Genomic DNA, 14,941 nt, shown 5'->3' with positions numbered 1-14,941 from the left:
TCCCTTTCGTACTGCCAAGTAATGCCTGTTGATGCCTGATAAAAAGAAGCAGTTTTGAGGAAAGAAGTGTGAAAGCATGTCATTATCATGGAAAATAGAAGCCCTCCAGATCCATTGTATGTTCTGCGCGGTACGGAAGCAGCCTTAAATGTCGTCAAGTTTGCTCCAAAGACTGTTAGGGAAGAGGGGCTTCTACTTTCTGGGTACGGTTTGTGCACATAACATCTGGGAGTTTAGTTGATCACATGTTGAGTTATGTTTGAAACAGTCATTCTCCGTACTGCTAATGTGTAATCTGAAAAATATCCATCGGAAAGATTTCCGTATAACCCCATACCAGTCAAAAACAAAGCCGTAATCCCAAAGGTAACGAAGTATGGGATTATACGGAAATCTTGCCTATCCATCTGATTGTGCTTAGGATACATCTGAAAGTGAATTAGTCAAACTCACCTTCTCCCTTAAGTCCTCTCCCGCTCCCCCCACCCCCTCCCCACTAGAAAAATGGCCTTCAGGATGTGTACAGAAGAGACATTACGAAGCTGGAATACTGTGATGCCTTTTTGACTCTTGATTTCACAGGTCTGCTAAAGGGATCATTAGTTTATGGAATCTTAAAACAAAAAGATCAGAGGTAACTTTAGATGGTCATAATGGACATGCCATCCTTGCTGCTGAATTTCAACCTTGTGGGAATGTAATAAGGTACCATATGCCTATGCCTACTAGGCAAGTTAACTTGAAAATTACCCCTCTTTTGTTATAGCTTCTTAAATTGTCTTTCTCTTAACCAAGAAGAGTTAAGATACCCTGTCTGTAACAGTTACTGATCTAATAATTATTAGGGATGTTGAGTATCATAGTTGTTAAATTTAATTCTCAGGTTAAAAAAGTTTATATCTAAGCTGATTCCAAAATCGTTACTATGATTATCACATTAACTATCTGGTGAATATTTTTATTGGATGACTTATTTTCTGTCTATTCTTTTTTAACTGATTTCAGCCATGGTAGGGATGGGTATTTACAAACATGGCAGTGTTCTGAAGGAAGACATGAAATAGTAAATAGTATTTCAGCCCCTTTTCTTGGATTTTGTCAGTTTTGTATTATGTCAAGAGGTAATGTAAACAGTTAGATATACTTTTTTTTTTATTCTTTATCTGGAATTCACCTTCACACTAGGCCATGGATTAGCTATGTTTACTGCTGCGGTGCCCACTTGTGTCCCTCTGTGTTCCCCCATATCCAGTGCCCTTCCACGTCAATATTTTCCTGCATTCATTGTTTTGCACATCTTTGATAATATGGCCAATGAACTTCACTCACATAATTTTAAAATAGCATACCGTTACTTTTACCTAATTAGCTCATTTGAAGCTATTTCATAAATATTTACATTTACAGGATACAAGTCACATTGGATTGGTCTCCCATCAGCTAGTCATTCCCAGGTAATAAAGACTACAGTTTATTGTCTTCTTTATTGGTAGGTTGTGGTTATCATAAATAAAGGCTGATAGTTTTGAAAGAAACTGTTTGGGGCTGCGTCGGTGGGAGTAACAAAATAATTTGGATATATCAACTAAGTTGAAATGGTAAATTGGCCACCGTAATGATTAGAAAAGCTGACGTTTCGAGCGTTAGCCCTTCGTCGTTAGCCCTTCATCGTCAAGCTCTAATCCTAAACCCTTTCAATACCACAAGTGACCAAGACAGAATTTCTCCTTACAACTTCAATACAGTATCAAGCAGACAAGTGATGAGAATAAAGAAAAATATCAACAAGGGGATCACCAGTCGATATAATACCAAATTCTCCAAACTGACATTACAAGAATTGTATGACAGAGAGTAAGGAGAATTTCTAATGAGATCTTGGGAGTGCAAGGGTTAACCCCTTACACCCTAACATCAATATCCATATTCTCTTTGCTGTTCTCTGTGCACTTGCCAAGGCACTAACAAGGAGAATTTGTTTAACAATCAAAAACTCCTTTAGTTGGGGATCATTTCCTTTATTCTTGTGACTTAAGTGTGTGATTTAGGGGTCATATTGTAAGGAGAAACTAAATGCAAAGGTTAAGCATCATTTTCTTTCTGGTTTTGGTAGTTGCCCTCCAATCTTGTTTTGCTGTAGGTGTCAGAAAAGTTTTATGAATTTTAAAAAGTTTATACTTGGTGTGTTGACCAAAGAGGTAAAAGATGTGAGGGTGATAATGCTGTCTAAGCTAACAAATTAGGTTTGTTTAATGTAATTCTTCTTTAACATTGACCATAGGTAAATATACTTGATCTGGAGTCTAAAGAAATCCTGTTTTCTCTAAAACCTGATAATGAAAAGTCACTTGGTAAGTTGTGTGTGAATAAATTATTTTGTTAGTTTGTGATCAGAACCTAGAGCCAAATGTTTCTCTCAAGCAACCAACAAGTTAGTCAATAGTTTCTTATATGTAACATTATTCATGGAAGTGGAGGTGAATAGTGGTGGATATTTACCAAGCCGCGAAGCACTTTCAACAAAACCAAGGTGAATAATTGTTTTAGTATATGCCACAAATATAAAAGAGATAGTTTATTTCTTTCATTATTCTGAGGAATGGTTGGAAATTAAACTTGACAAACAGTTTTGTCTCATCAGCTACTTGGAGGTGGATAGTACTTGCTATTTCACTTCTGAACTAGCCAATCAACACATGGGAAAACCATAATTCACCTGTGTGGTATATACTAATTTGGTTTATGAACTAAGTGGATGATGTAAATCAGCCACTCTCGAGAGCTCCTGAGGATGAATTTTTGAGCAATAACCCTTTGTCTTTCTCTCTGTTGAAGGGCTAATGCATAAAACATCAGCCTTGGAAACCCTCTGTTGATGCAGGGCTTGACACTAACAGTAGCCCACTAGCCACAGACTAGTAGAAATTCAGTTTTGGCTAGTGGCTTTCGATTTCCACCGCAGGGCAGCCAGTTTGACTGGTAAACAAACTGAAAATTTGTTGTAACATCTAAGATGTCACTAACCACTTGGCTAGTAAGTTGAAAAGTTGGTGTCGAGCCCTGTGATGGCCAATTCTCATTAATTTTACTTATTAACACAAAGTTATCTCAGAATATCCCCCACAAATGTAGCACCACAGTTTCTTTGGAAACTTACCACTCATATTTTTGTATTATTTTTCTGACACTGAGATTGTTCCACATAACCATAAACTTGAGCTGGTATAGTGGTTAATGTATCTACTTAGGTAACCATTTGCTTACTGCATACCATAAGTAAACTTTTCTTTTTGACTTTTTTCCTTTCAGGGATGTGCATGTGTATCTCTTTGATCTCTGATCCAGCAACAGACAAGCCTCTCTTGATTGCAGGTTACGAAAGTGGTCAGCTTTTGCTCTGGGATGTTATGGCTAGACAAATCCTGGGTAGAAATCCAACTCATGCTGAATCAGGTTAATTATCAATCTTTGGTAGATTACACATTTAAAAACATGCAATCATGGTGGAGTTTTGAGTTTCTGCCACGGAAGTCAACCCCTCACTCCCTAACATCTGCATGCATATTCTCCATACTGTTCTCTATATATTCTCTAAGGTGCAGAGAAAGAGAATTTGTTCAACAATCAAAAGCCTAGTTGGTGACATTTCCTTTGTCATCATTACTTTGTGGTGTGATTCCAGGATAATAGAACGTTTCTACTAGAAACCATTAGAACCCCTCAACTCCCATGAGTGACCAAGACAGAATTTCTCCTTACAATATTAATATAATATCAAGCAGACAAGTGATGAGAATAAAGAAAAATGTCAATTTGGGGATTATGAATTGATACTTTACCAAATTCTCAGAACTAACATCATAAGAATTGTATGGTGGACAGTGAAGAGAATTACTATTGAGATCTTGGGACTGAAAGAAAAATTCTCAGAACTAACATCATAAGAATTGTATGGCAGACAGTGAAAAGAAATACTATTGAGATCTTGGGAGTGAAAGAGTTATTGGGTCTCTCTTCTCTTAGCCTAACTCAAACCTATAACTTGAAGTCTTTATTTGTTTCTTAAAATGTTAGATGGGCAAAAATTTCTTTATTTTCTTCAACATGTTTGTTTTACATTTAGTTCTCTGTATGGATGTAGACAAAGAGGACCTTAGAATAGTGTCTGGCTCAGCAGACAGTAAGCTGTGTGTGTCATCAGTAACACCTCAGGTATGTCAGGGGGTCTTGTGAGAATTGTTTCTCTAATTATTGCATGCATTATATCATTTTTATATTCTCTCTAGCACAGCATAACAGCAGACAAAGAAATTGAGCTGAAGAACCCTGGAATTGCTTCAGTCAAAATCAGGAAGGATTGTCAAATACTGGCCACTGGTGGATGGGATGGCAGGTGGGTGTTTTATTGACCATTCGACCCTTGAGAGTGGCATTTATTCTCATGACCTTTACATTTGATTCAGGGGTGGTACTGTAAAGAGAAATTAGATGCTGTCACTCTAAGGAGTTAAGGAATTGACAGAATGGAAGTTGTTCTAGCAATGCCCATTATCCCTAACCATTACTTATATATGTTAAGTTGAATTTCATTGCCCCAAATTCCCCTCCACAACGGGTATTTTTTTTATCTTCATTTAGTGTTATTCACTGTTAATCCTTTTACTCCCAGAAGTGATTAACATGTAACTTCTCCCTAAAATATCCATACATTATCCAGTAAATGGGTAATGATATGCTCAAACTTATCAGGTAGGTGTCATCTTGATCGAACGCCAAATTCTTGTAACCGATGCACAAAGAATTGTGTAGCAAGAGGGGAGTTTGAACAATCAGATAATGGAAGTTAAGGATTAATGCCAACGAATTCAGTATCATTAACTTAGCGGTCGATATTGAAAATTTTAACCATGGCACTAACAACTGCTTTATATTAATATAATGATAATTGTGAGGACAACGATTATTTAGTGATTTTATTTACCTTCAGGATAAGAATCTACAGCTGGAGAACACTCAAACCATTGGCTTATCTTAATTACCATACACAAACTATAAACACGGTGGATTTCTCGGAGGATCTGTTTGGCCATGGACAGCTATTGGCTGCTGGTGGAAAAGATTCCAGAATCAGTTTATGGTCTATATACAATGAAAAATAGTTTCTGAACAGTCACAAATTCTTCCCCACGATGGGAGTGGCAAGGAAATACGTCTCTACCAGTCTCCTCCACCTTTTCAAACAGATAAGGAACAGGCTAGAGTCTGAAGATGCTTGGAAAGTGAGCTTTCGACATTCTGACCAGTGAGCCTGCACCGCCCTTTAGAGAACACGAGCTCTATTGAAACTTTCAAACTTTTGTGAAGGATTGTGAGTTGTTGCGAGATAGTTTGGCTTTATCAACTGGGTCGATATTGTAAATTGGCAATCGTAAAGAGTTTCGAAAGCTGACGTTTCGAGCGTTAGCCCTTCGTCAGAGAAAATGTGAGTTATTATTGATTGAGGACGAGACCAAGTACCCATGGATAGCCTAGAACTGTAATATTAAATAAAATCATTGTTTAGACTGAAATGGAAATTATTTTGTAAAGTTGTTTTTAGCTCTGTTGATGCATTGATTCTTGATATTTTCTTATTCGATCAATATTTTCCGTCCAACACTCCTCATTATTTATTGCTACTCTTTATTGACGTTGAACAACCTAACCCTAAAGTAGTAGTTAAGATTGGTCATTTTAGTTCACGTAATGTTCCTGTAAGGAACCACATTAACCTAAAATCTTTCAGCTAGAATTGAAAGCATTTTCAAGAACACGTACTCGACATTTCGGTAAGTAACGTAACGGACTGTAGCACTGGCCTGAGCGAACATCCGCGTCAATGCGCGAATGAGCGGTAAAGAGTTTCGTTAGGTACTGCTGTTCATTTCTCCTTAGGCCCCCCTCGTTTTTCTGTCGCTCGCCCCGCTTTTCACTCATCTTCAGTAACTGATTGCCTAAAACAGGCGAAGACTAGTACCTTTTAATTTCGCTGTGTTAGTTCATGCATGAAAAATTACAACGATTTGGATCCAAATATTTTTATTGAGATGGCAGCAAAACATATTCTTGTGACGAAAGCCTATTCAACATGTCTGAAGAAAAATTAGCGTACAGGCGGCTGGAGTCAGGACAAATTCCTTATGTGATCACGTTCTCACCATATTTCACTGCATTACCGCAGTAGGGCAGGACTAGAACGGAACATATGCGATCCATGCGAGTAGCCCATCCATTGAATCCCACCCATCCCACCCCAGGGGAGGACATCCATCAGACAGTAATCTTGGTCATAATAACAAATGATTAGTCTTGTGAAAGTATTCCTCGTTCGACTTTTCGGAACATGCTTGGATCGAATACATACGATTGACAATAAAGTGACTCGTTTAGACTAAAGAATCAGTAAGGTGTTAATGAAGCAGGTTTCCACATGAAGTTACGTAATTCCCGGATCGAATATAAGAGGTATATGTTGTAGGCATTTCTATTTTGAACAGTAGCTTTTTTTTCTTTCGAGTGACATTAAAGTTTCTTTCGGTGGGCCGTTTTAATCCACGAGTGACTTCTCGCGTACAGACACAACAATATGTCGTCGAGGTTCTGACACAATCAATACAGCAGCAGTTTGTTATCTTCACAAAACAATTTTAAGTGTTTATTGCTGAACAGCATTTTTCTTTGTCGAAAATTTACCCATCGTTTTTTTTACCCTTCATCAAATTAAAAGATTTTCCCCGTGAAAGTAGTAGTAAATGACCTCCTAAAGATTCATCTTAATATTTTCAACAAAATTATTTTATTCATTTGAGGTAATGGAATGTTTAAATTTTGACGAGTTTCAATATGCTGTAACTTGGATTGATGACAAATAGAAATCTGACGTGGTCAGATTTTGAATTAGCTGCTACATGTCAAAACCTTTCTTTATTTTGTTCATATGAGTCTGACATAATTATTATGTATTTCAAGGTGAAGACTTTCCAAACCACACCGTAATGGCCTTTCGCTGGAGAATTCGACGAAACCTTATTCTGCTGCTAATTTTCACTTTCATATCTGTCGGTTTGTTTTTCGCTTTACTCCAAACATCCCGAGACGTTGTCAAGAACAGAAACGTATTACAGTCTGGTAGTATGTTTATTACAACATCAAATCTAACGACCAACGAGGCCCCTTTGGAAACTCAAAACAGAACCAACTCAGTTAACGATTCTACAGAGAGGACGTTGAAGCATAAGGTGAAAAATCGTCAGATCGTGTTGGTGGTTGCGCATGGCAGATCTGGTTCTACATTTCTTGCTGATATTTTTGACAAGCATCCACGAGTCTTTTACGTGTTCGAACCACTGCACGGGATAGGGAAAATTCAAGTCGGGGATTACGATACATTTGCGATGAATTTTCTTCAACACATTTTTCAATGTAACTTCAGTATGGGTAATACAAGCAAGGAGATGGGTCGTTTCTTTCGTTTCTACAGCCGAGCGTTAAGTTCTCCACCGTTTTGCAAGTACAACCAAGGCGATCCAAAATGGAGGAGAAAGTACTGTTCGCCTGTGACTCAAAAAAAGCTTGAACACTCGTGTAAAGTGCTACACAACACAGTCGTTTATAAGCTTCTTTTAGACAGAGTCCCTGGCCAATCAGTTGAGAGACTTTTCCACGTGTGCGAAATGGCAGATGTTGAATGCAAAATCATTTATTTAGTACGTGATTTAAGACCACTTGTAATGTCCTCTCGCAAAGTAGCCTTTTTCCGAGAGGTTGATCGGAAGACAAGACCATCCTTAAGACAGTTCGTTTATTCTTGCTGTGAAATGATTGAAAGGAATCTTGATATAGTGAAAAATTTTCCTCCATCTCTTCGCAGTCGTCTGAGACTGGTGCGATTTGAAGACTTAGCAGCTGAACCACTGCAAGTTTTCGATTCTTTGTATAGATTCGCAGGACTTGAAATGTTAGAAAATATCAAACAATGGATCGTGAAAATAACACAGCCGAGTTTTGATCACTTGAAAAACGAGGAAAAACGCTCAGTTTCTATGGTAAGAAACTCACTGGAAGTTCTGAACAGGTGGCGATTTTCGGCAGATTCTTGTTTCGTGGATGTGATTGAGCGATATTGCCGTGATGTGATGAAATTAATGGGCTATATTGCAACACATGGTTCTGTGGAAATGCTCCAAAATTCAACGATTCCACTGTTTAACAAGAATTTCACTGCGCAAAATTGGATCTAGGGATTGCAGTCTGCCAGCTGAGTGCGTCCGCAGTGAGTAAGTCTCCCCGTCGGCCTGTCCTTTCATTGATTTTCAGGTCAGACCGTCTGTCTCTGCAGTTTTTCGTCCGTGCTTCTTTCTGCACATCTGAAATTTCTTTTCCATCTTCCACATTGACTTAAGTGTTTTATCATTGAGCCGTCGGCGACCAAACTGAGACAAAGTTTTGTTTCAGCCCCTTTCGTGATGTTTTGAACATCAAAAAGATTCTTTGGAATTAAAAATGTATCCTACGGTAATGATCAAACGATCTAATTTCTTGCTCAGTTAGGGAGCCGCCATTTCTCCAATTAATTCTTCAGTTCTTTTGTGGCCATTTTGAAAGAACTATCTTCACGACGGGGAAAGAAGCCATTTCACGATAGGTGCAGTGCTGTGATTGGCTAGTTCAGAGCTATATGCACGCGCGATTCACTGTACGCAACTACACTGAATTGACACCAAACCAGCCAATGAAACACGTTTGAATGCAATCAGCTTTCGTTTTCTCATAAAAGACAAATAAATATCTAACTTTAGGCTTGAGCAAAATGCACACAAGAATATTACTTCATCACGTTTGCGTCATAAACTCTGGCTCTGGATATCCACGCTCTGGTACTGGATTCACTGTGAGTAAACGTGAGGGAAAAAATTTAATTTACTCGCGGTCCATCGAAAAGAGACTTAAAATAGGTTTTGCATGCAGTTGATTTGGTGTGCTTGTTCAACCATCTGCTTCTATAACACTGTTTTAGCCGAACCAACATTTACTATATAGCTCCTTACAAAATAACAGTCAAAGTTCTAGCAGATTTCTCAATGCTTTACTGAAATATTAGTGCTTTTCTCTCAATTTGAGGTAAATATAAACTTCAAATTATTCTTTTTCATGGCGGTTGTCAGTAGTTGGGTCAAAAATACATGCGGTTGGTTTAAAGAGAAACTTTTCCTTATCAAACATAAACTGATTTTCGAATGCTTTTTAAAAGAGAACAGCTTCTGTTTTGTTTGAGATATTTACCGAGTAAATGGAAAGTTTTTTTGCATTATCCATTTGAATCTTTTGATGTATCTCTTTCATTATTTGAAAAAGATTTATGCCATTAAAACGTCAAGTGAAATAACACTACGTTTATGCAATGAAGTATAGTTGTTGATAACGACTATCGTTCACGGATTGTACCAGATTCTATGGATAGAAAACTGAGAAAGGAGATAAAGCACTATTCTGTCTTCAATGATCTTGGATCGGTTTTTAGTAAACTATCTCTAACAGCAAACAATGAAGAATTAAGCCGGTCACCACATACAGAATCACCAGCTGTTTTGTCCCTGAGTAAAAATAGGGACCTTAAGCAACCACGACGGCGACGGCAACGAGGACGTGGAAAAACAAGAGATCTAATTGGCAGAACAATAGCTCAGCACGTGCATTTTGAAACTTTGTACATCTCTTAGCCGTCCTATGCAAAACAACAACGTGAAATCGCCAAAATTTGCGCCGTCTGCGAACCGAAACCGCGACGGCAAATTATTTTAATTTCCATTTGGAACTCAACGCTGCTTTTATACGTCATGTTGAAGTTGAGCTGGGGTGTCGTATGAGACAGTAAGCTCCTGCAGCCATTTTTAAAATTCTAACTAAGAGTAGAAATTCATTTTTTAATCGAAGTCTTCCTTGGCGTCGCCGTCCTGACTGCTTAAGGTCCCTAATTACTAGTTTACTGCGGGGATCAGAGAGAAGGTGCATTTCTAACGCGTGTGTTCATCACCATGACAATCCATAAAGGTTTGGTCTGCTAAGGAAATTTCAAGCTCAGTTTTCTTTATGATTATTGATTATGCTCTTATTGGATCAAGCACCTTAACAATCTCAAGATCGGTCTTCGTGATTGTTCCGTACTTACCCGATTATACTTTTCTTGTACTCAACACCTTGGCAATCTCAAATTCGGTGTTCTTCGCGAACACTCGGCTCAGTTTTCGTAAATGCTCGGTATTTTCTCGACTTTACTTATCTTGGACTAAAAAACTTAAACTAAGCCGAGCTTGGTTTTCCTCGTTAGTACTCGGTATTTCCTCGGGTATTTTCGCGATTATACTCGACTTTCCCAGTCAAACTGATCTTAATTACATCTATGATTTCATGATTTCAATTTGGTTTGGTTTCACTGAAAAATAATATGTCATGTCAATTCCACAAATTGGTTTGTGCTACGATAGATTTTGAAATACGTGTGCAAACTTTCTAATTTTATTTTAAGATGTTGGAAAACCTATCTGGTGGAGTCTCACAATAATTACTAATAAAGTCTGGTAACCAACAAGCTTTTACAGCAGGTAATCAAGTGATCGTAAAATTGTGACACTCGTAATTTGCTGAAAATATTGCTTTTCCTCTCTATTCCCTCAAACCAGTCCGATAAAAAACCAAAATTTCTTACTTATCTTCAAGAAAATGTCTTGCAGTTACAAAGGAGAACTACCCGTGTGAAGTGTGATCTCTCAGGAAAGAGTGAGTTGACCATATTTGGAGTTCTTCGTATTCACGTCACCCTCAGTGCCAAAAGGCCTACGATGGTGATCAGATTGATAACGCATGAGAGTTAATGTTTTAGCAGATTGTACCGCTCTTCACCAAGGTGTTTTTGATTTCATTAATGTGAACTGAAAATTTTCCACCTGCAGTGTGGTAGAGTGGTACTTAAAACAGACCAAACAGTAAACATACTATGGCATTGGGAGAATTCTGTGGTCTTTGTTTTCAGTTTCATCTAAAATCTTTGTGCTATGTTTTTTGTTTAGTTCTGTGTAGTACAGAAGGGTTGAAAACATATTTAGTCTCTGGGATTTAGTTTACATTTTGCTTAACATGTCAAGTGCAGCTATTGAAATTACTATTCAATTTAACAATCATGATTTGGGCGTTAAAAAAAACGCGTTTCGTCTCTTTCGGTTTGCTTTTGAAAGTTCTTTCAATGTACTTGCGTAATTTTGTTGTGTGCAGTTTAGAATAGCCTTCAGACTCTCCTATACAAGTTGAAATTTATTAAACTTTTTTAATGAGGCCACATTGTTATTGTAATTTCATTTACATTGATTTTGCACTCGACATAGTTCTCTAAAAATCAGTTTTGAAGGAAATGTTCACTATTTTGCATACACAAACCAACCCATAGTAACAGCGGAAGCTGGTGATATTCACCTTGCAACTCCATATAGGAAATGTTCGCAGTTATACGTTTACAACCTGCTGTTTTATTTGGGGATGAAACCATCGAAAACACGAGGACATTAAAGATTTAGGTCGATCGACGTAAATTTGAAACCATGCAGTCTTCAATTTCAGTTGTATGAAGGCTAACAAGGACATAGTTCGTTTGATAGAGTTCTGTATTTCTTAATTTCTTTTGCAGCTGCGAGGACGCATTTAAAGATTCTCATTTATCAGCGTTGTCAACAATGGCTAGATGGGCAAAAATTCGGTTTGGTTTTGGTTTCTTATTGTTCCTTTCTGCTGTTTCCTTGGGTTTATTTTTCGCGTTTCTCGAAATGTCAATGCACCGACACATTGTCCTGAGCCAGGATCTATTTGGTGCTTCGAAAAGGTTATTTTCATTGACAGAGCCAATGACCACATTGCAGGCTCATGTGGAGTCGACAGATAAGCCTCAAGCGAGGAAGCAACGGATCGTGGTGATTGTTGCCCATGGCAGATCTGGTTCTACATTTCTGGCCAGCATTTTCGACCAACATCCACGAGTATTTTACGTGTTTGAACCACTTCATGGAACTCGAAAAACTCAACTGAAGGATTATGATAAAATTGCAACCAACCTTCTTTACCACATTTTCAAGTGCGACTTTAGTGTGGGAAATTCAATTCGGGATATCGGTACATTTTTTCGATTTTATAGCCGAGCGTTGAGCTCTCCACCGTTTTGTACGTTTAGTCGAGGAGATCCAAGATGGCAAAGAAAAGGTTGTTTAACAGTAACACAGGAAAACCTTGAGCTTTCGTGCAAAGTTCAACATGATACTATCGTTTATAAGCTTCTCTTGGAAAGGATTCCTGGCCAGTCAATTGGGAAACTTTTTGAAACTTGCGAATTGGCGGGGGTAGAGTGCAAAATTATATATTTGATCCGTGATATAAGACCTGTTGTAATGTCCTCTCAGAAGGTATCCTTTTTCAAAGAAAAGGATAGAAAGGAAAAGTCCTCTATGAGACAATTTGTCCATTCTCTTTGTCAGATGACTGAGACAAATCTTCATCTGGTAAGAAATCTTCCGTTATCGCTTCGCAGCCGTGTGAGACTGGTGCGGTACGAAGACTTAGCAGTTAGTCCGCTGGACGTGTTACAATCTTTGTATGAGTATGCTGGACTTGAAATGTTGGAAAGTATTAAAAAATGGATTGTCAATATAACACATCCTAGCACTAAAGAGTTAAGAGCGGAGAAACGAAATCCTATGTCTTTTATAAGAAACTCTTTGGAAATTCTGGACAAGTGGCGACGTTTAACAGATTCATGTTACGTGAACGTGATTGAACGTTATTGCCGTGATGTGATGACATCAATGGGCTACATCGCAACAGAAGGTTCAGTAGAAGTGCTTAGAAATCTTACAATACCACTTTTTATTGAGAATTACCCGGCAAAGTATTGGATCGAGGAATGAAAGTACAACGTAAACCTCTGTTGATCTTCTGTGTGTTAGCTCTCCGTGTTCGATTCTCTGTCCGCGGCCTTTATAACTATGACTTAAAAACTACAATCTATTAAGAAGAAATCTTAAAGTAAGTTAATAATATTATACAATAGAAGAATAAAAGCTATTTAAGGTAGTGGCCTGCTTAGCCTCAACTGACAGACTGTTCCATGCTGCTGCACCCCTATAACGAAAACTCTTTTTGAGGGCCTCAGTATTCGGCCGCGGAATAAGCAAGTTGTGTAAATTATGCCTGTGGATGGTATTTACGCTGGTGAATTTGTCAGACAGGTATTCGGGTACAAGGTTATTAGCAGTTTTAAACATTAAATATTTCAATTGTTTTGCACGTCTGTCAATGAGGCTTTCCCATTTGAGGGCACGAAGAATCTGGGTAGATCTGACATCCCAACCAGACCCTGTTATTAAACACACAGTTTGGGAAAAAAATGGATTGTGACCGACAGGAAATCAGTGTGACCGACAGAAGGACAGAGGGACGCACAATCAAACGCACAGTCTAACACACAGATAGAAAGAAAGACAAAGGGACGCATAATCAGACGCAGAGTCAGTGAAAGACAGAAGAACAGAAGGACGCACTTTCCTCTTTCCCTCTTTCCTTCTGTCTGTCAGACTGTGCGTCTGATTGCGCGTCCCTCTGTCCTTCTGTCTGTCAGACTGTGCGTCTGATTGCGCGTCCCTCTTTCCTTCTGTCTGTCAGACTGTGCGTCTGATTGCGCGTCCCTCTGTCCTTCTGTCTGTCAGACTGCGCGTCTGATTGCGCGTCCTTCTGTCTGTCAGACTGTGCGTCTGATTGCGCGTCCCTCTGTCCTGTCTGTCAGACTGTGCGTCTGATTGCGTGTCCCTCTTCTGTCTGTCAGACTGTACGTCTGATTGCGCATCCCTCTTTCCTTCTGTCGGTCACACTGCGTCTGATTACGCATCCCTCTGTCCTTCTGTCTGTCAGACTGTGCGTCTGATTGCGCGTCCCTCTGTCCTTCTGTCTACCAGGCTGTGCGTCTGATTGCGCGTCCCTCAGTCCTTCTGTCTGTCAGACTGTGCATCTGATTGCGCGTCCCTCTGTCCTTCTGTCTGTCAGACTGTGCATCTGATTGCGCGTCCCTCTGTCCTTCTGTCTATCAGACTGCGTCTGATTGCGCGTCCCTCTGTGCTTCTGTCTGTCAGACTATGCGTCTGATTGCGCGTCCCTCTTTCCTTCAATCTGTCACACTGTGTCTGATTACGTGTCCCTCTTTTCCTCTGTCTGTCAGACTGTGCGTCTGATTGCGCGTCCCTCTGTCCTTCTGTCTGTCAGACTGTGCGTCTGATTGCGCGTCCTTCTGTCTGTCAGACTGTGCGTCTGATTGCGCGTCCCTCTGTCCTGTTTGTCAGGCTGTGCGTGATTGTGCGTCCTTCTGTTCTTCTGTCTATCTGTCTGTCAGACTCTGCGTCTGATTATGGGTCCCTTTGTCCCTCTTTCTATCTGTGTGTTAGACTGTGCGTTTGATTGTGCGTCCCTCTGTCCTTCTGTCTGTCAAACTGTGCGTTTGATTACGCCTCCCTTCCGTCCTTCTATCTGTCAGACTGTGCGTTTGATTGCGCGTCCCTCTGTCCTTCTGTTTAATTGTCTGTCAGACTGTACGTTTGATTGTCCGTCCCTCTGTCCTCCTTCTACCTGTCTGTCAGATTGCTTTTAATTACGCCTCCCTCTGTCCTGTCTATCTCTCTGTCAGACTGTGCGTTTTGATTGTATCTACTCATTGTCTATCTGTCTACCTGTAGACCTTCTGTTCAACCGTTAGATCCCTTTCGTTTGTTTTTTTACAGTTCATCTGAGTTCCCCCTCGTGTTCGTATTGTTTTTTTAACTAGCCTTAGCAATAACCAAATTCTTCTTATATTGTTATAAATCGGCATGACTTAGTC

General features: G+C 39.3%; 2 protein-coding genes across 7 annotated transcripts; both read left to right on the top strand.

The window, feature by feature from the left end:
- Positions 1–9: 9 nt before the first annotated feature.
- LOC111338333 (guanine nucleotide-binding protein subunit beta-like protein 1) lies at positions 10–5,606 on the top strand. Of its 3 annotated transcripts, none has more exons than XM_088743115.1 (9): positions 10–203; positions 583–729; positions 1,006–1,121; positions 1,408–1,454; positions 2,282–2,351; positions 3,310–3,453; positions 4,124–4,212; positions 4,287–4,393; positions 4,988–5,606. In XM_088743115.1, exons 1-9 carry the CDS (start codon positions 88–90, stop codon positions 5,157–5,159), a joined length of 1,008 nt encoding a protein of 335 aa, XP_088599241.1. In that variant the 5' UTR covers positions 10–87; the 3' UTR covers positions 5,160–5,606. The 3 variants fall into 3 exon arrangements, with proteins under 3 accessions (XP_088599241.1, XP_022800539.1, XP_022800538.1); XM_022944804.2 differs by having other exon boundaries at positions 11–203; positions 583–634; XM_022944803.2 differs by having other exon boundaries at positions 11–203; positions 583–705.
- Positions 5,607–8,057: 2,451 nt separating this feature from the next.
- LOC111338331 (carbohydrate sulfotransferase 5) lies at positions 8,058–13,362 on the top strand. 4 transcript variants are annotated; one of them, XM_088743113.1, is made up of 3 exons: positions 8,275–8,929; positions 10,770–10,815; positions 11,717–13,362. In XM_088743113.1, exon 3 carries the CDS (start codon positions 11,763–11,765, stop codon positions 12,981–12,983), a length of 1,221 nt encoding a protein of 406 aa, XP_088599239.1. In that variant the 5' UTR covers positions 8,275–8,929; positions 10,770–10,815; positions 11,717–11,762; the 3' UTR covers positions 12,984–13,362. The 4 variants fall into 4 exon arrangements, with proteins under 4 accessions (XP_022800534.1, XP_088599239.1, XP_088599238.1 ...); XM_088743112.1 differs by having other exon boundaries at positions 8,275–10,640; XM_022944799.2 differs by lacking the exon at positions 10,770–10,815 and having other exon boundaries at positions 8,058–8,315.
- The last annotated feature ends 1,579 nt before the right edge of the window (positions 13,363–14,941 follow it).

The sequence above is a fragment of the Stylophora pistillata genome, chromosome 13 (assembly GCF_964205215.1).
Source record: "Stylophora pistillata chromosome 13, jaStyPist1.2, whole genome shotgun sequence".
Lineage (NCBI taxonomy): Eukaryota > Metazoa > Cnidaria > Anthozoa > Scleractinia > Pocilloporidae > Stylophora > Stylophora pistillata.
Note: the sequence above shows the minus strand (reverse complement) of the source record. Positions and strands in the feature narration are given on the sequence as shown.